This window comes from Protomyctophum bolini (assembly GCF_963924005.1).
Source record: "Protomyctophum bolini genome assembly, chromosome: 11".
Taxonomy (NCBI): domain Eukaryota; kingdom Metazoa; phylum Chordata; class Actinopteri; order Myctophiformes; family Myctophidae; genus Protomyctophum; species Protomyctophum bolini.
This window is the reverse complement of record NC_137872.1, coordinates 3165617-3185710: the sequence shown is the minus strand read 5'-3', so window position 1 is coordinate 3185710 and position 20094 is coordinate 3165617. Positions and strand designations below refer to the sequence as shown.

At 41.7% G+C, this 20094-nt stretch overlaps 1 protein-coding gene across 2 annotated transcripts; it reads right to left on the bottom strand.

Annotated features, from left to right (window-relative positions):
• Positions 1-1083: 1083 nt before the first annotated feature.
• Positions 1084-18655, bottom strand: shmt1 (serine hydroxymethyltransferase 1 (soluble)). Of its 2 annotated transcripts, XM_080775541.1 has the most exons (12): positions 18567-18655; positions 15306-15421; positions 13861-14006; positions 11979-12094; positions 10872-11032; positions 8197-8278; positions 6676-6888; positions 6395-6508; positions 5193-5315; positions 4946-5062; positions 2976-3086; positions 1084-2114 (listed from the first exon to the last, which is right to left on the bottom strand). In XM_080775541.1, exons 2-12 carry the CDS (start codon positions 15393-15395, stop codon positions 1942-1944), a joined length of 1446 nt encoding a protein of 481 aa, XP_080631667.1. In that variant the 5' UTR covers positions 15396-15421; positions 18567-18655; the 3' UTR covers positions 1084-1941. The 2 variants fall into 2 exon arrangements, with proteins under 2 accessions (XP_080631667.1, XP_080631668.1); XM_080775542.1 differs by lacking the exons at positions 15306-15421; positions 18567-18655 and adding an exon at positions 14772-14787.
• Positions 18656-20094: the final 1439 nt, after the last annotated feature.

Here is a 20094-nt window from a genome sequence, read left to right as displayed (position 1 = left end):
GCCTGTTATCTCATCTGTCCTAATGGTAGGCTACCAACATCAATACAGCATGGAATTGTAGACAAAATCTCATCCAACGACAACCGAATATTCTTTAGTTAAAACTCATCAGTACCACAGACTAAAAACAGTCCAAATTTCATTCTGACATCTCCACGAAAAGGCCTCGTTGTCCTGAATCCTTATCTATAATTTATACATTATGGATCAATAGTGAGGACTTGGACTGTGTTTCGTCTGTGGCATGGTTATTTTGACTTACTTGACTTAATCCTCTTCTTTACCCCGTTGAGGTTCATAGGGCGTTCACCAGAGCTGACCATCTCACTCCTCTTCTGGGCTCTTCCTGCCAGCTAATTCCAATGTTCTTTAGGTCATCTTATTTGACTTGAGTAATACTTTAATATTGTATGACTGGATTTGGAACTATTGCAACTTTATAACTAACTACACATCGTTATGATTATGTCTGAACGTGAATGGTACGTGTGTGTGCCCTGGCAGGGAAGTCGAGGGAACATAAACAAGGAAGATAAGGAGCCAACAACTGCATTAGTGTGGAAAGGAGAACTGCTTTAGCCAAAATACTGCACCAGGGTCGTCTGATTTCATTTGTATCCTTGGGGATAACCTTTCTTCTTCCTGGAACTATATATAGGTTTCACCAACATTGGCATGGGGTCAGTCTCCCGTCCCGTTGCCTTCTGATCAGGCAGCTGGACGCTGTCCGTTTTGGGATGTCTATTCTCATTTCAATCCATTACTCTCTTTTCCATTATATTATTGTCATCTGTTTGTATCAAATCCACTAGACATTTAGTTGTAATGATTCATTATCTCACTGACTGAGGAAATCTTTACTGAAATGACCTTCGCAAAACAACTAGTTTGTTTCCAATTATACTCGACTACAGAAAAAAATCACAATGGGATTTGATGTGAGTTTGTATAATCTTGTGTTAACTCTTTTACCTTGTTAGTAATCGTATTTGTTTGGGTTGTATTACTTTGTAGGTGGCTGCAATGTTACACCTTGCTGCCTATTCTTTTATGTACAGTACTTAAGAAAAGGGAGTTGTTGCATTTACTTTAATATTCAATAAGAATAAACAAATAGTTGAATGGCATTTGGTCATATTCTGAACAGAATAAGCATACACAGCAGTGAACACAAGTATACCACTTAAATGACAAGTTCTACTTACATAAAGCCAGTGTTAAAGCTCGAACTTAATCAGAATAGTGAAGTGCAACGGTATAGCCAACAGAGAAAATGCATTTGAGCATTTAAGAATTAAAGTAAAGCAGAATTCATCCCACAAGCAACCTTTAAAAGAGATGTCTTTTTCTATGGCATGTGGAGAGAATCCCCAAAACAGAATTATCATACACAGTACACACACGTTTTAAATAAAAGCCATATCGGTTACAAACTACATGAACTGAATACCCTCAGATGTATGGAAGTCAAGAGGAAGTGTGTTGATTTCAGCTTTGACAGTGGATGTGCAGTGCAGTCACTCAGAAACAAAAAATGTCACATTTAAAGAGCATTCAAAAGCAGCAGTCAAGACGTAATCATTAACCCATTCTGGGCGGGAACCCCTTTGTGTTTTAAACATTATGTTATAATTTAGCTATTGAAAAACAGCAGATCTACAAGCTCATAGCACGGCACAGAGTGTGGCGCGCTATGAGCTTGTAGAGGTCTGCTATTTTTGAAAAAAATCGTGAAAAGGTGGTGCAAATCTTTGAATATATATATTCTTTCAGAGTGAACGTTTTTAACTCAAATCTTTGCTTCTGGGTTAGGTGGTTCCTGGAACAACATATTTTCAGATGGGGGGGGGGGGGTCGGGATTTTCAGAAAACCGTCAGGATTTAGAAGACATTTGTAGAATCGTCCTCAGGTCTAAATGGGTTAAAAAACATTTCCATCTATTAGAGCTCCGGTAGGCCGGGCATGGGGAATTGTCCTGCAAAGCCTTCCACCTCGGTCCTGATCTCGGCTACTCGCTGCTTGAACTTATCCCCCTGGGCCAGAGCCTCTTTGAAGTCCTTCAGAGTGGCCTTCGGTTCCAGGCTCATCTGGACCTCCAGCGTCAGCTCAATACCTGGAGGATAGGCATGTTTTTGAAATATTTATTAACAGTTTCACAGAATTACAGTATATACATTTCAAGCACAAACTCAATACAAAGACTGTCAACTGTGAGTGGACTACCCAATTAAGCATTACACTTGTTTACAAGAGCGTCCACCTTTTGTTCAAATCATCAAAACATTTAGAGACGTACAAATAGACACTTCTATATAGCCAAAAAGAACAGAATAGGAATTCATCATAAAGGAGGTAAAAAAAAGGGGAAAAGAAACATATACAGTGAGGGGGAAAAGGAGTGGCAAGCAGGGTCACGGATGTGAATCATATAGAATAGTTGCGATACAGGCATTTGGAATAACATCAAATATGAATGATCCCGGCAAGGGAATTTGGTTGTCACTGCAACCAGTAGCATGATTAATATTGATAACTGATATTGATCATCATTTGTACAAGGACCACAGTGCCCTCCCCTAACAAGGAGGGTATTATGTAACATTTATGCTTAGATGTCAGAATGTCAGTTTACATCCAAGCTGAAAAACATTGCTCTTTCCACTACTCCATAGTCAAGCCTCCACTCTTTCTACTTCTAAGTAGCCTCATGTTCTCGTGAAGGCATTAGACTTCATATCCATGGTGGTATATAGTTATACCAAAGCCATCAACCAACCAGAATGCATGACTTGAGTACCAAATGTATATAATAATTCGCTACTGCTATATCTTGCTAAATAAAATGCTAAAAAAGTGAATGTTCTTCACAAATATTTATTTTGTCAGTAACATGTCCTATGGACAGACCCAATAGAAATACGAAAATGGTAATGGTGAAGCAAACTGTCCTTCCCTTCAAATGGCTAAAATGTACCTCTGTGGATGAATTCTGCCACCTTCTTGAAGTCCTCCTCCACCAGGCCCCTGGAGGTCAGGGCAGGAGAGCCGAACCTGAGACCACTGGGGCGCAAAGCACTCTTATCACCTGGAAAGAGAGATACAATTAAGGCTCATACATAGTCTGGATTTACAGTGGTGGGGTGACCACCGAACTACAACATGACGTCACGAGCCGCGGTGAAGAGCAAACCACCGCCACCGCTCCAGCCCTTCTCTCTGTTTTTACTCACCACCGCTCAACGTTATTTCAGCTCCGGTGGTCACCTCACCACCGAAAATCCAGACTATGAATAGGCTTTTAGTCCAACAGTACCGTCATAAGAAAACACACAAGAGACTATACAAACTAGGTACATGGCGTGAGTTTACTGTAGGGTATTTTAAAGCACAGCTCAAGACCCACTTCTACAACATTGCTTTTAATTGATCTTTTATTTTTTGTTATTCATGTCCTCACTGTATTGCATTACTGCTTGTTTTTTAATGTCGTTGCCTTGCTTTTCTTTTCTTTTTTCTCCATTGTTCTGTAAAGCACTTTGAGCTGCATTTCATGTCATGGAAGGTGCTATACAAATAAAGTTTATTATTATTATTATTATATCTGTGACATGATGACATGGGCAGTACTATCCTCCTACTTTTCCCCCCAGAAGTGATGCGTTTGTAGTTCGTATTATAAAGTTGAAGGTGGTCTTCTGTGAGGGGTCATCGCTGTAGTGTTTACACATCTATGATTTGTCTAATAAAATAAATCACTCGTGTGAAGTTGAAGTGAGGGGCGCTCTTATCATCATACATCACATTCTGTGCTCAGCCAATGAAATCATCATCATTGGAAAAACAATAACACGATTGGAACTATGCACAAAAAAGAATTTCACTCACTTTTTTACTGTCATCGCATCACTTACCTGTTTGACTTCGTGCCGCCCCGGGCCCCCCCACCCTGAGTCTCGCCCCACCTTGGGCTCCTCATCAATACACATACATCTCACTTGTGCAATAAATACTGTTAAACTTGAGCAGAAGGTGTAGTTACCAGTGAACATGCACTTGGGGGCGCCAAAGACCAAGTGGTTAAGGCTTTGATACCTGACAGACAGTGTGACTGTTGTGATAGGAGAAGGATATCAAATGGAACACAACCACCCTAAAGACTAATCATTGTGTATATTCCTGCACTATACCTGCATCGAGTTATCTTGGTACACAGAAGTTGATCTATTGAAGATTCTGACCTTCAAAGTACATAATTTTTGTTTTGATTGTATTGCTGTACTGTTGTTTTGTTCTTTCTGCTTTGGCAATGTAAACATATGTTTTCTCATGCCAATAAAGCCCTTTGAATTGAATTGAATTGACTGGCCTGTGGATTCTTCACTCCAGTGTTGTTTTTTAAAGCAAAAATTTATTTTTGTTTTAGTCTTGAATAGTTTATTTAGTTTTAGTCACATTTTAGTCACCTGGAATGTTTTAGTGTTAGTCTAGTTTTGTATATATGTGACCAGATTTGACTGTAAGACTGCCATCGTGCAAATTACAGCTTTTCACCAGAGAAAACCTTTTATTTTTTAAGTTTTTTTAGTTAATAGCACAGGCAGACTCGTTACATACTAGAGCATGTCTGAAATAAGTGTCAGAGCTGAAATGTAAATATGAAATAAATGCCCAAACATGTAGCTAGGTGTAATGTTAGAGTCCACAGAAGTGAACCTTTTCAAGCCTGTTTTCTCAACTCGCTGTTTTCTGCAAGACATTACTCTATAAGCCATATCTCCAAAACTGGAGGGTCAAACTGTCAATCAGTTTGAAGCTATGGTTCCCTGCTTTCATATGACAGTCATAAACAAAAAACAAAAAATCAAAAAAATCCAATGGCAGTCCCTCAGTCAAATATTTACTTTCGGCACTCACATGACCATAAAAAAAAGAAATCACACTGACCTGGGCATGTGTTCTTATTGCAGGCGATGGCGCAGGCTTCCAGAACCTTCTCAGCACGTCCTCCGTCGGTTCCCTTGTTACGCAGGTCCAGCAGGATCAGGTGGTTGTCTGAACCATCTACAGGAGAACACCAGTTTGTCAAGGTGATTGGCAACAATCTGTACATTGGCAAAAAGCTTTTATCTTTTACACATTTATTGTTAATTAATGCTTCAGAGGAGCAGACGCCGGTGCCATTTCTGTTTACCAGTGACAATCTTGTAGCCGTGGTCAATGAGGCTCTTGGACATGGCTTTGCAGTTGGCCAGAACCTGCAACTGGTACGCCTTGAACTCTGGTGTCATGGCCTGCTTGAGGGCTACCGCAACACCTGTACACACAAACACACGGTTAAGAATCGGGACATATTGGCTGCATAATTGCGGATACCAATGTTGTCAAAAGAGTTAAAGAATGGCTGCTATATCAGCCTGACGGATACACTGGCCTGGCCGACTTTTATTCGGCTCTAAAATAAGAGTATGAATCGGCCCATGTAAGGGGGATACAAGATGTGGTAAAATACACTTCAGTGGAAACAGAATACTTTTTGGAGGAGATAAAAGTGAGTAACGAATAGCATGAGAACCAGTGTTGTTTTTGGCAGCAGATTTAGATTTTTTGTTTTAGTCATAGTTTCATTTAGTTTCAGTCACATTTTAGTCACCTGGAATGTTTTAGTTTTAGTCTAGTTTTAGTCGACAAAATATCATAAGATTTTAGTCGACTAAATCTTAGTTGATTTAGTCGAACAAAATGTATTTTGGCGGGACTTACGACTTGCTGTCATAATGCCTGTTTTTTTTTCACTTTTTCACAAAATAGCAGATCTACAAGCTTGTAGATCTGCTATTTTCAGCATGCAACCAAGTGTAAAATGACTTATACTGGATCTCTTGTCCACTAGTCCCTTCCTGACATTTTAGCCTAGTTTTTATTTGTTGATGAAATTGTCAATACATTTAGTCTTAGTTTTAGTCATCATAGCTTCATTTTTTTATCTACCGGTATTTAGTTTCCATTTAGTTTTCGTCTGTGGAAAAAGGTAGTCGACGAACATTTTCCGTCTCAGTTCTAGTCGACGAAAACAACACTGATGAGAACATGGTGCTTTCTGACTCTGCACCTGCAATGGCGTGGTTGTGAGGTCCTCCCTGCAGACCAGGGAACACAGCCTGGTGCTTTCTGACTCTGTACCTGCTATGGCGTGGTTGTGAGGTCCTCCCTGCAGACCAGGGAACACAGCCTGGTGCTTTCTGACTCTGTACCTGCTATGGCGTGGTTGTGAGGTCCTCCCTGCAGACCAGGGAACACAGCCTGGTGCTTTCTGACTCTGTACCTGCTATGGCGTGGTTGTGAAGTCCTCCCTGCAGACCAGGGAACACAGCCTGGTGCTTTCTGACTCTGTACCTGCTATGGCGTGGTTGTGAGGTCCTCCCTGCAGACCAGGGAACACAGCCTGGTTGATCAGAGACTCCAGGTTGTACGGCGTCTCCTTCCCCTTGGCGTCCACACTACGCACTCCTGGAGGACAACACACACACACACACACACACACACACACACACACACACACACACACACACACACACACACACACACACACACACGATGAATGAATGGGTTATTGCACTGTGTGGAATGTGAAGTATTTCACAGTACCGTACGTCTCGTCTCCCTCTCTCTCGTACCTTTCCTGTAGAAGATGACGCCGGCGCGGCAGCCTCTCAGCGTCTTGTGCGTCGTGGTGGTGACCATGTCGCAGTACTCGAAGGGCGACGGCGTGACCCCGGCGGCCACCAGCCCGCTGATGTGAGCCATGTCGGCCATCAGGTAGGACCCGTTCTCGTCCGCGATGCGCCTCATACGGGCGTAGTCCAGGTTACGGGAGTAACAGCTGGTTCCTGATGAGAGGCAATAGATGGAGAGGAAAGACAGGTTCAGTCCTGCAATTTCTTTTAACCCATTCTGACCTGAGATCAGATTCATACGAGGTTTCCACTGGACACACACTGGTCTGATTAACCCATTCTGACCTGAGATCAGATTCTAAAAATGTCAGTCGTTCTTTGATTTTTCTAAAATAGCAGACCTACAAGCTCGTAGCGCGCCACTCGGTGGCGCGCTATGAGCTTGTAGATCTGCTATTTTTCAATAGCTAAAGCATAACATGATACTAGCACCAAAATGGGTTCCCGTTCAGAATGGGTTAAATGGGTTAAGATTGTGAAGATCCTAGATCCTGGGACTGAGAAATCCAAGGATGCTGCTGAAGCAAAGCTGTGACTCGACATACATGTTGTAAAGTAAACGGAGCACCGAAGTCCTGACGTAACTCGCTCATCCCTTCGGTTCCCCCCCTGGTTCACGGAAGTAATTTCTCTATGGAGAATAACATGGGGTGATCTTAATATCGTCTACTATAAGCGTTGTTGTCCAAAAATAAACAAGCTGTCTCGGCGTTATTGTCTAATAAGTCTGTTTCTAGCGAAAATGTAACTAATTCAGTAGCAGTAACATTAGCGTTTTCTCTTCATATCCATATGAGTGAAGCGGCCGGGATGACATGTTTATTTTTCAAACACAGTTCTTATAGGAGGCGAAATATATGCAAATAAAAAGTACATGAACCTGTGGATTTGCACCCTCTACAGATATTGACATCAGACTTTGGTGCTCTATGCAATTATCTTCATATCTTCCAAGAGAAATATGCCTGGACTATAGCATAATTATTGTAAACTATAAAGCCACAGGTGTCATAGAGGTGTTATGTTGAAATATTATAGCAAAGATGGACTGGAATCTGACAGGGGGAAATCATCACTGGCAATTGAATTGCTCACATACCAAAGAATGTAGGATTATGTACCGTAATGACACTGAAAGGTATATTCATCCAGAAAGAAAATAAATATGTTCACCATGCCACACACAATTAAACCATTTTGGGCGGTAGCCCCTTTTGATGTTAGCATTATGTTATGCTTTAGCTATTGAAAAATAGCAGATCTTTTTTTTAAATCGAAGAACCACTGACAGTCAGAAACATAGCTTTTTCAGAAAACTGTCAGGATGTAGAAGACATTTTTAGAATCTGATCTCAGGTCAGAATGGGTTCATGACAATGAGAAATGACAAATGACACCCATCACACGTATAGAGTGTGTGTGTGTGTGTGTGTGTGTGTGTGTGTGCGTGTGTGTGTGTACCTGCAATGATTAGTTTGGGGTGGAACAGCCGTGCGTTTTCCTGCAGTTTGTCATAGTCAATGTAACCAGTTTCTGGATTCACCTGCAAACGCATCATACCTCATACAGTAAACAGTAGCAAATGCTGAACATTAATGGTAATAGTACAAGCAATACTGAGTTAGTCTAATAAAATACATTAACATGTAGCATGCGTCCTCATAATCCTCTCACGTCAAAATATTTAATACTATTTTTAATCTGAAGGGTGCAATTACCACTGTAGGATATTCATAATTCATTGCTGTTGGGAGGAAACCACCTAACTCCATTTTTGATTTTCTTTTGCATACCGGTAAATCAGTGTGAATTAACACCCTTTACGTGTCGTTACATTTTTTTTTTAACCAATGGAAAGTAATCGGACTAAACCTCTTAACTCCATTGGACCCTCACACTGTCTGCTAAAACAGCTAACTCCACAACTTCTCCACCCTCTCATGCAAGTAATTGACAATATATAAAGTCACAACACCAACTCTGATGAGGCAGTATTGCTTTGTTTTCAAAATATAAGGTTTTTGTAATTTCTTGAAAAAATAAAATACTTTTTATTTTCTGAAAAATTAACATATTGTAGTCAGGTGGTTTCTTCCCTACAGCAGAGATATACAATAAGTATTGTTATTATTTCCACACAACAAAAAAAAACCCACAATATTTCAGGATAAATAAACCATAGATAAACCATTAGGGGTGTGCATCTGTCCTTTACAAGACGATTCGATACGTATCGATATGCATGGGCTACGATGCGATTCAGAGACGATACATTTATACACAGAACGATTCGAATTCGATTCGATTCGGTGGAATTCGATGCGATTTCGATTTTGTGGAATTTGAGGCGATTCGATACGATACGGTGCGATCTGACACATTTAACCTTTTTTAGATTTTTTATTTGAAGCTAGATCTATAAAGAATAGGGTTGGGACTTAAAAAAAACATCTAATTAATTGGAGGATTTGTGATTAATTAATCTAAATTAATCACATATCAATAGGCCTATTTGACCTGATCAGTGAGCTTTTTTTTCAAATGGATTTGGATATGAGTGAATCAATGAATGAATAGGCAATTAAAAAAGTAGTAATAATAATAGTGATAATATTATTATTTATATAATGTTTCTCTGAGTACTTAGACGCTTTTCAAGGGGAACATTAGAAAACTAATAAAAACAACTTTATAAGAGAAAAACTAAGACTATGGAATAAAATAAATGAAAGTGGAATGAGATAGCTGGGGAAAGACATTCTGGGTTTGAATTTATAGGTGGTGGCATATCTCTGAGCTTTGGGAAGTGCATTGTTTTGACAGATCTGCCTGCTGTGGACAGTGAAACCAGACGCAACGATACAGTCATACTGTCGATGCAAACAGACGTGTACAGTAGCTGCTCGGCCTGCTCCAAATGATATTCCCATTCGTCTTTGTGTCTGCCCGTGCAAACGCAGCATCGACTGTGAGGGTTGGGGAACGAATGGACCATAGAGTTATTAAGGTTATTCTAACGATATGGACCAGAGTTAAACTAATGTTAGCTCCCATGCTAACTATATGCTACCCTCGTCAGAAACAACACGACCATCCAGATCGGGTGGAAGCTGTTGATATCACGTTGCTTGTGCCCGTGGATGGGAAATGAAATGTAAAAGGCTATAGAAGCGTGGATGAAAGGCAAAGCACAGATGTGCAATAATGCTGTGTCGTGACTCGTATCTGCGTGTGTATTCCGTCTGACAACGAGTGGTTTATGCTGCTATAGTGCTCGTCTGTTGTTGCTGGCTGCTGATGCATATAGAGCGTCATCATAAGCATGCGCCCGTCCTGCGCTGGAAGTAGCAGATCTACAAGCTATCTACCCGTCGCAATGCACAGCGCTTTGGGCTTGTACATCTGTGTTTTTCCAGCAGTTAGTTGAATTATATCGATTCGCAGCTTTAGGATCGAACCAACGTCCGATGCAGACGCTATTTTGACCGATCCAGACGCACGTGCATCGATGTAGTCGCATCGTTAATGTTAAAATCGATTATCGATTCATATCGATATTTTTTGACACCACTATAAACCATGCATTTATGCATGGTTTATGCATAGGCCAAGTACCGCATCTGGGGGGACAGGGCCTTCTATGGTTCGACCCCCAAACTCTGGAATGAACTCCCTAAACCATCTCAGAGTTGCTCCCGCTCTCCTCTCCTTCAAAACCTCACTCAAAACCCACCTCTTCAGGATAGCTTTCCCCAGCTGAGGTCTCGTTTATCCTTTTATTTCTTTTTAACCCTGTATCTGTTATGTTTAGCTTTGTTTTTTTCCCTTTCTTAATAATGTCTGTTCCTAGTGTAGTAAGCTCTTTGTCTGTGAAAAACCATAGCACTGACGAAGGTCTGAGGACCGAAACGTTTGCTTTTTAATTGCACCATGAGCACAGAGCATGATAAAATAAAAGAAAAAATATTTTCAGTTTAAGGAGTTTTACTTCTTTTTCTATACGGTGAGGGAGTATTTTCCTGTCAAAGTTTCCCTTATGTTCCTGGTGTTCCCATGTAAAGCGCTTTGGGCATTTAGAAAAGCGCTATATAAACCTGAGCTATTATTATTATTATTATCATGCCTGCGTCGTCTACCTTGTAAGGCATAGACTCGAAGAAGATGGACGTGGCTGAGATCTTCTTCTTGTCGGTCATGAAGCCGTGGGTCAGATGTCCTCCGTCTGGAAGGTCCAAGCCCATGATCCTGCCATGAGGCTCAACCATGGCCGTGTAGACGGCAAAGTTAGCAGGGGACCCTGCAGGAGAATCAGGAAGGCATGATATGAGATCATGAGCCAATGCAGTCAACTTTGCTTGGTTTGCAGTCATTTAGCTCAGTTGTTCTCAAAGTGGGCTCCGGGAGTGCCATACTAAGAGCTTGTACATGTGCTATTTATAACTTTTTTTAAACACAAGATATAAGCTACGATGACTAAAACTACCAGACTAAATATACGGACAACAAATGTTAGGAAGGGACTAGTGGACAAGAGATCCAGTATAAGTCATTTTTCACTTGGTTGCATGCTGACAATAGCTGATCTACAAGCTCACAACGCGTTGCGTTGTGACTTGTGAGCTTGTAGATCAGCTATTTTCAGTGTAAAAAACACTCATTACGACGGCATCAAGACCCGCCAAAATACATTTTAGTCGACTAAATCAACTGTAGATTAAGTCGACTAAAACTAGACTAACACTAAGACATTCCAGGTGACCAAAATGTGACTAAAACTAAATTAAGTTTCAGTCCAAAGACTATGACTAAACTAAAATAGACATTTGCTGCCAAAAACAACTCTTCTGGGGTCCCTGGCACAAAGCATTTTCAGATGGGGGGTTTGCAGCCAAATAAATCAATCAATTACAAGGCACTAGCATATATTAGCATGCAAATATTTTCACTGACATATCCATCCACCGACCATATCCATCCCGCCATTTCTTAACCCCTTTTGGTGTTAGCATTACGTTATGCTTTAGCTATTGAAAAATAGCAGATCTACAAGCTCATAGCGCGCCACCGAGTGGCGCGCTACGAGCTTGTAGGTCTGCCATTTTTGAAAAATCGAAGAATGACTGACATAGAAACATAGCTTTTTCAGAAAACTGTCAGGATGTAGAAGACATTTTTAGAATCTGATCTCAGGTCAAAATGGGTTAATAAGAAAGTAAAAAAAACACCAACATTTCATACAGTACCTGAATATGGCTGTACGTTGACGCCCCACTTCTCAGAGTCCAGACAGTAGACCTCCAGGGCTCTCTTCTGGCACAGCCTCTCCAGTTCATCTACGTGTTCTGTTCCTCCATAGTATCTGGACATACGCAGTCGTCACATGCAATATGTCAGACAATTTGTTGTACAATTACAACAAATATATGACTGGTCTTTTTGCCGTTACTTTACACTGAATGCTAGTGTGTGTAGATAAATAAAGAGCAACATTTTTGGCAAGTTTCTGGCAGTGTGCGGGACCCTTCTTTGTTTTTCAAAGATAACCTTTTTAAGTATGCTTTATTGCCCTACGCACCTGTCACTAGCCTTCTGAGGTGTGCATCGGCCTTTTGCTAAAAGGTGTGTGTAGATAGACAAGACTGTTTTACATCTGGTCTAAATGTTTGCCTTTACTGTATATCTTCTGTTTTACTCTTACAGTATATTATACACCTTTACACAAGACGCAAAAATAAAGAAACGTTGAATAAAAAACTGAATGATATAATTTGAGCTCACGTTCTGTGGTATCCATCAGTCACAGGAAAATACATGATTTATTTTTTCTTAGTGCACATCCCCCATCTTTCTAGACTTATGACTCTGCCTCACCCTCTTCGGGTGCAGTACTTAGTTTAGTTTAGACAGTTTTTGGTTTAGACTAGTCATTGGTTAGACCAGTCATTAGTCCTACAACTACAACCTATCTCAAACCCTCACCCTAAACCTAACCTCCCACCCACGGGGCAGCACACCTAAACCTAACCTTAACCCATTGTGATGATCGGGGATCATTATATCATTATAGTGTATATTTGGGAGGATATATATGAATATTTATCAGAAGTTCTCATATTGTTCTCAACTACACAGTACTAGGGTGGGGGGAGTGGTGCCTGTGTGTGTTTTCCCTAATCATCCGCAGGTGGACTGATTGATGATTGACACCTATGAGGCTGGCCCGTCTGTCAGGGAGTGATGGGCCCTGACTGGCTGTCGGTCTGGAGTGGGAGTGCTCCTGATCATGGTTCTCCTACTCACCTATACTATATGAGTCAGTCTGTTCTAGAAGACAACGGAGAGACAGGCCGGAACCCTCTCTCTCCCAGCCGCCACACAGTTGTGGACTTTTGATTATAGTTATTCCTTAATTTATTCCCTTCGGAAAGGAATTCGTTATGCTTTAGTTGTAGTATTATTTTGTGTCTGTTTGTTAGGTTTTCTTTTGAGTTTAATCTGTATTCTGTAAAACATTCGTCTTTTCCCTATTTATTCATCCATATATAAAATAAATGTTCGCATTTTGAAGCTGGTGTCCTGTCGGTCCATTCAATGTTACACTTAATTACCCCTAGACTAATTGTGTCGTAACACCCATGTCAAACCAATGACTAGTCTAAACCAAGTATGCACCCCCCTCTTCTGCATAAAGGTGGCCAGATAATTTACTACAGATGCACACTACACATGTCAGTCCCAAACCAGGCCTAAAGAGTTACACTTAGTTGCGTGTGGGTGTGTCAATGTGTTGCACAACAAACCACAAAGCAGGCTAAAATTAGTATTAACCCATTTTGGGAGGGAACCCCTTTTGGTGCATCATGTTATGCTTTAGCTATTGAAAAATAGCAGATCTACAAGCTCGTAGCGCGCCACCGAGTGGCGCGCTACGAGTTTGTAGGTCTGCTATTTTTGAAAAATCGAAGAACGACTGACATAGAAACATAGCTTTTTCAGAGAACTGTCAGGATGTAGAAGACATTTTTTTATCTGATCTCGGGTCAGAATGGGTTAAATGTTCCTTACAGTACATGCAATGGAAATGCTAGAGAAGGACTGCATACAGTATGACCCGTTTGTAAATACCTCTGTCCAGGGTATCCCTCAGAATACTTGTTGTTCATGCATGAGCCCAGAGCCTCTAGAACAGCCCGGCTGGTGAAGTTCTCAGAAGCAATGAGCTCCAGTCCATACGTCTGTCTGTGCTTCTCCTTCTTAATGATGGAGAATACCTGGGACACACAGAAGCAGTTTAATGTTTAATATGTCTGTCTGTGCTTCTCCTTCTTAATGATGGAGAAGAGAATACCTGGGACACACAGAAGCACTTTAATATTTAATATGTCTGTCTGTGCTTCTCCTTCTTAATGATGGAGAATACCTGGGACACAGAAGCAGTTTAATGTTTAATATGTCTGTCTGTGCTTCTCCTTCTTAATGATGGAGAATACCTGGGACACAGAAGCAGTTTAATGTTTAATATGTCTGTCTGTGCTTCTCCTTCTTAATGATGGAGAATACCTGGGACACACAGAAGCAGTTTAATTATACACGTGAAATAATAGTTTGCTGCCGTTATTGGGGCGCGACACCAGTGCACAACTACATACAAATCTGGCATGTAATCATGGCCTCTATACCTGGTGTTCCCAAACTGTGGCGCCCCCTCTAGGGGGTGCGTGACATGAGCGAGCAATGTGGTTTCGTTTCGTCCTCGGGTTGAGTACAGAGTGACGTAGAGGGTGCGCTGTGACTGGCCAGTCGCTGTGATCGACAGCCTACACCTAAACCTAACCCTAACCTTAACCTCAGTAAAACTATACCTAAACCTAACCCTAACCCTAAGCCTAAAACTAGACAAACACTAAAACGATATTCACAGGGAAACAACAACACAGGCCGTGTGGCGTTAGAGGCTTACAGTACGGCATACACAGCATGTGAATGCTGTGCATGTAGTATCTAAAAGGGAGATATGTATGGGACACATACAGTACCTCTGAGTCGTTGATGGCCAGAGGCTCTAAAAGGGAGATATGTATGGGACACATACTGTACCTCTGAGTCGTTGATGGCCAGAGGCTCATAGTATCTAAAAGGGAGATATGTATGAAACACATACAGTACCTCTGAGTCGTTGATGGCCAGAGGCTCATAGTATCTAAAAGGGAGATATGTATGATGAAACACATACAGTACCTCTGAGTCGTTGATGGCCAGAGGCTCTAAAAGGGAGATATGTATGGAACACATACAGTACCTCTGAGTCGTTGATGGCCAGAGGCTCATAGTATCTAAAAGGGAGATATGTATGATGAAACACATACTGTACCTCTGAGTCGTTGATGGCCAGAGGCTCATAGTATCTAAAAGGGAGATATGTATGGAACACATACAGTACCTCTGAGTCGTTGATGGCCAGAGGCTCATAGTATCTAAAAGGGAGATATGTATGAAACACATACAGTACCTCTGAGTCGTTGATGGCCAGAGGCTCTAAAAGGGAGATATGTATGGGACACATACTTTACCTCTGAGTCGTTGATGGCCAGAGGCTCCAACATCATCTTATTATGGGAGTCCCATGTCTCTTTGCTCACATGGCCATTGGTCAAAGACATGTTTGTTTCCCCTCTTCTCACGTGCACTGAAAATGGTAAATGGTAAATGGTGCATTTATATAGCGCCTCTATCCAAGGCGCTTTACATAGATTATTGTGCATTACATTCACCCATTCACACACACACACACACACACACACACACACACACACACACACACATTCATACACCAATGGCAGAGGAAACCATGCAAGGCACCAACCACCACATCAGGAGTAATTAAGGGGTTCAGTTCAGTGTCTTGCTCAAGGACACTTCGACACTAACTCTGGGGGAGCCCACAGGGTTCGAACTGGCAACCTTGCGGTTACCATCCAGCATCCAGCCACTCTAAACCCTGAGCCACCGCCGCTGAAAAGTGATGCAGAGATATGACATAACAGCTGAGTCCACCATGTCAATCAGGTAATTAATAACAATGTCTTGATCAAGTGGTCAAATACGTGCATCTTCTTTAGTTGTCTTGTTGTTGGGGAATTTGCTACAATACATATTTGTCCTCCGCATTTACCCATCCTGACTATTAGGAGCAGTGGCTGGCTGCCATTAAACCATTTACCCATCCTGACTATTAGGAGCAGTGGCTGGCTGCCATTAAACCATTTACCCATCCTGACTATTAGGAGCAGTGGCTGGCTGCCGTTAAACCATTTACCCATCCTGACTATTAGGAGCAGTGGCTGGCTGCCGTTAAACCATTTACCCATCCTAACTATTAGGAGCAGTGGCTGGCTGCCATTAAACCATTTACCCATCCTGACTATTAGGAGCAGTGGCTGGCTGCCGTTAAACCATTTACCCATCCTGACTATTAGGAGCAGTGGCTGGCTGCCGTTAAACCATTTACCCATCCTAACTATTAGGAGCAGTGGCTGGCTGCCATTAAACCATTTACCCATCCTGACTATTAGGAGCAGTGGCTGGCTGCCGTTAAACCATTTACCCATCCTAACTATTAGGAGCAGTGGCTGGCTGCAGAGAGCATGCTGTGGCCCGGGGGTTAAGTGTATTGCTCAGGGACTATGGAAATGGAATGCACTTCCTATTACAATCAGAACTATACAGCCTCACCCCCAACCTTCTGAAAACCCACCTCTTGTCTTCAGACTCCATCATGGCCCGTACGTATGTAGCACTTGCCCTAGCCCTGACATTTCTATGCAGACTTGGATAGCATTTTATGTACACACATAGCACTATAAAGTATGGATTACTTACATGCATAGTTCCATTATATACATATTCCACTGTTACGTTCTTAGCTTACGTATGATTCATGATAACTATGCATTGCCATGCTTTTTGTTCTTGCTTAATGTAAGGGCTGATTCATACTCCTATTTTACTGCTGTTTCGGCGCTGTAGTGCCGAAATGATTGAGCCGACTTTAGGACGGTACCCGACCCCCCCAGAACCTCAAATGACGTCACATTGTAGGCTCTACAGAGCCGAACCGACTTTTATTCGGCTCTAAAATAGGAGTATGAATCGGCCCTAAATCGCTCTGAATTAAGAGCGTCTGTTAAATGCCTAAATTGTAAATTGGACAGACAGTGCAGGCCAGGGGGCCAACAACAACAACAACAGGTGACATAACGGCCTCTCTCAACCCAATCTGAATCATATACAACCACAAGGCTCCCAGAGCAGTATTAACCTAGCCTGGTAAACCAGCATCTCGGTCACGTGAGTTCACATTATCATCATGCATCTTCTGCTGATCTATGCAAACACTGGGTGGGTCGTTTTGCAGAAACCAAAATAGTGGAAGAGCCAATCGGTGTCTGTAAATCATTGGGCTTTAGTTTAAGTTTAAGGCAAGCGCAGATGCTGATTGGCGGCGCTTCTACTTTTTGGTTCACCCACCCAGCTCTCGGGGGGGATTTTGATTGATTGATTGATTGATTGATTGATGAATTTATTAACCGTTTTGGAGAATTACAGTACATTTCAAGCACAACTCAATACAAGACTGTTAACTGTGGACGGCACATACCAGTCTGCAGAAGACACACGATAATGTGAATTCACGCGACCAGGATGGTTTAGCAGGCTAGTATTAATCAGTTAGTTGTATATCTTAAATAATAATTAAAAAAACAACATATGCCTGTTAAATATCAGGCTTACTGTATGTGTCCTTATGTGGCCCTGTTTTTGATAGGCTTTTGGTGATGAACAATTCCAGTACTGTACTACAACAATACAAGCAGTGAGTGTTTTGTTTTGGCAATGTAAACAGTAAACTTATGTTTTCTCATGCCAATAATTGAATTGATTTGAGTGTAATCAAAATGCTATTGGCTCAGCTCTTAATTGTTCACTTTTCACAGAGCAGTGAGAGCACACAATGGCATTGGCTCGGCTGCTATAGAATAGAATAGCCTATGTGTTGTTTTGACAAACTGAGCCCAAACAGATCCAATATGAGCGTTACAACATAATATTGAGCAGTCATGTGCAACAGCTCTCTGCTGTTGTAACCCAGCAGCCGTGTTGACAATATAGCCATCTCATATCGTACCACCGCACCGTACCACATGACAGATCCGTTCAACTTTGACCAGGAATCTGACCTATGCAATGCGATAACTTGACCAGCAAATGCTGCCAAAACACAGACACATGGTTACTGTGTAACTTGACCGATGATAATATCTTGGCATTGAGTTCTCAGTTCAGTTAAGATACCAAAGCTGCACCAAGATATAGTTACTCAGTGTCGAGCCTTTATCAGTGTCCCAGTCGACTGGACAGAGTATTGTTCGGTTTGGCCGACTGTCTGACACGCACGTTTCAGCTAAATCAAATCAGTCGTACGGTATATAATATAGAACTACGACAATGCAACTCACTGAACTGAACATAATCCAAAGGCAACGTTTAAACATTTCCCGCTAGATAAACATTTTGCAGGGTCGGGAACTCGGGACTAGATTCGGGATCTGGATGCAAAACGTGGCCATTATACTGGCGGGGGAGCTACGATAAGAAATATTGCTAATTATAATATACAGAAAATAGAATATGAAATGAGCGTACACCTTGTAAGACAGCAACATTATTAGTTAACCGTTCGGTATAGTTGATCACTTTTATAAAAGTCTCTTCATCGTCACGTCAACATAACGGCTTATTATCGCGTAATTAAAGATGATGGAGATACTCACCAAGGCTGTTATGGTGCAGCTGCTACTGTCAGCAAAGACATTTATTGAAAGCACGCTTCCCTGTTGTACAGAAGAGCTCTCTTCTCTGGGTCAGAGTGGGCAAAGTCCGCGAAACTTCCAGCCAATCGAAACAGTAGGGGCGTCAGTGTCTGTCCATAGATAGGTGGAAAGCCTGGTGACAATATGAGTCTGTCCACGCCTCTTTTTATGTCGTAGGAGGCCAACAAAACGCCCGGCCTACATATTTAACCTTAACCAACCCCATTCACCTACTACTGTCAGTGCCTAAACAAACTTTACTCAATCTAACCAGTAAAACGCCCGAGGGGCAGACTGCCCCTCGGTGACCAGATGTCCCTCTTTGCGTGGGACAGTCCTTCATTTCCAAGACTTTTCAGGCGTCCCACAAATTGAGACCCTGTCCCACATTGTGACTGGCAGGCAATTGCATTAGTGTTCAAATGCCCTAATAGTTAGTCCCCTAATAGTTGGCCTTCTGTTGTAAAGCTCTCTCGTTGCCTCTCCCTGCAAGATGTGTTTTTAAGCCTGTTAAAATAGCATCAAAATAAAAAATAAAGCATGATAGCCAATATTAGGCCTATGGTCGAATATGACATCAAGGCTATTAATAGCAACTCATGTAATAAGTTGCTAACCTGGTACTCCAGTATGGCTTGTTGTGTGGGACCAGTGAGACTTGTCCCACACAGGTGATACTTCTGTAAGATCTTAATTTTCGGGCCTGTTGAGAACTCTAGTTTTCACCGGCTGCGGGCACGGCTGCACTGATAACTTTGGGGCAGGCCCGTGACGCCGTCTAGAGTTTTAATGGACAGGTAACACTATCAGTCAAAAGGGAGACATCGAAGACGAAGCTGGATGGGGAAGGATCAATCAACATATCAGAACTAGTCAGCTCCATATATGGAGATCTATAAGGGTTTGAGGTCAGATGTAGTAGAGTTGCTGGCCAATATTGATGACATCAGGGCTCTCCATCCTTCGGTCACAATTAATGTCATTTTAAATTAAAACACCTTCTGGTTGGTCACTTTCTATCATCTGTTTCTTGGCTCTAGGCTATAGCTCTGTTCCATAGCTCTAATGCGACGCATTAGAGCTATGGACCAGAGCTAGCTCTAGGCATTCCTTAGGCTGAGAGAGATGCCCCGGAATGGGTATACAGTAGCAGGTTAAAGCAATAACTATAATAATATAACATTAATTGGTTATTCATTATTCTGAGGACTACAGCATGACTGTGCAATTATGCAATTGAACAATCAACACATTCCACCATGTGTTTTATGACCTTGTGCTTTGTTTTTCCGAATGAAACATAGCAGTAAAATCATTATAATGGTTTTAATGTCCTCAGTCAGAATCTAAGTGAAGTATTAACCTGCTGCTAAGCCAAGGGCAGGTCAATGTTAAGTATTCAGCTAAATAATTCGCTGGACAACAACAACAACAACCCCTTCTTGCAGTTCATTCTGGTGAAGGTTTTGCACAAGTTCATGTGTTTGCT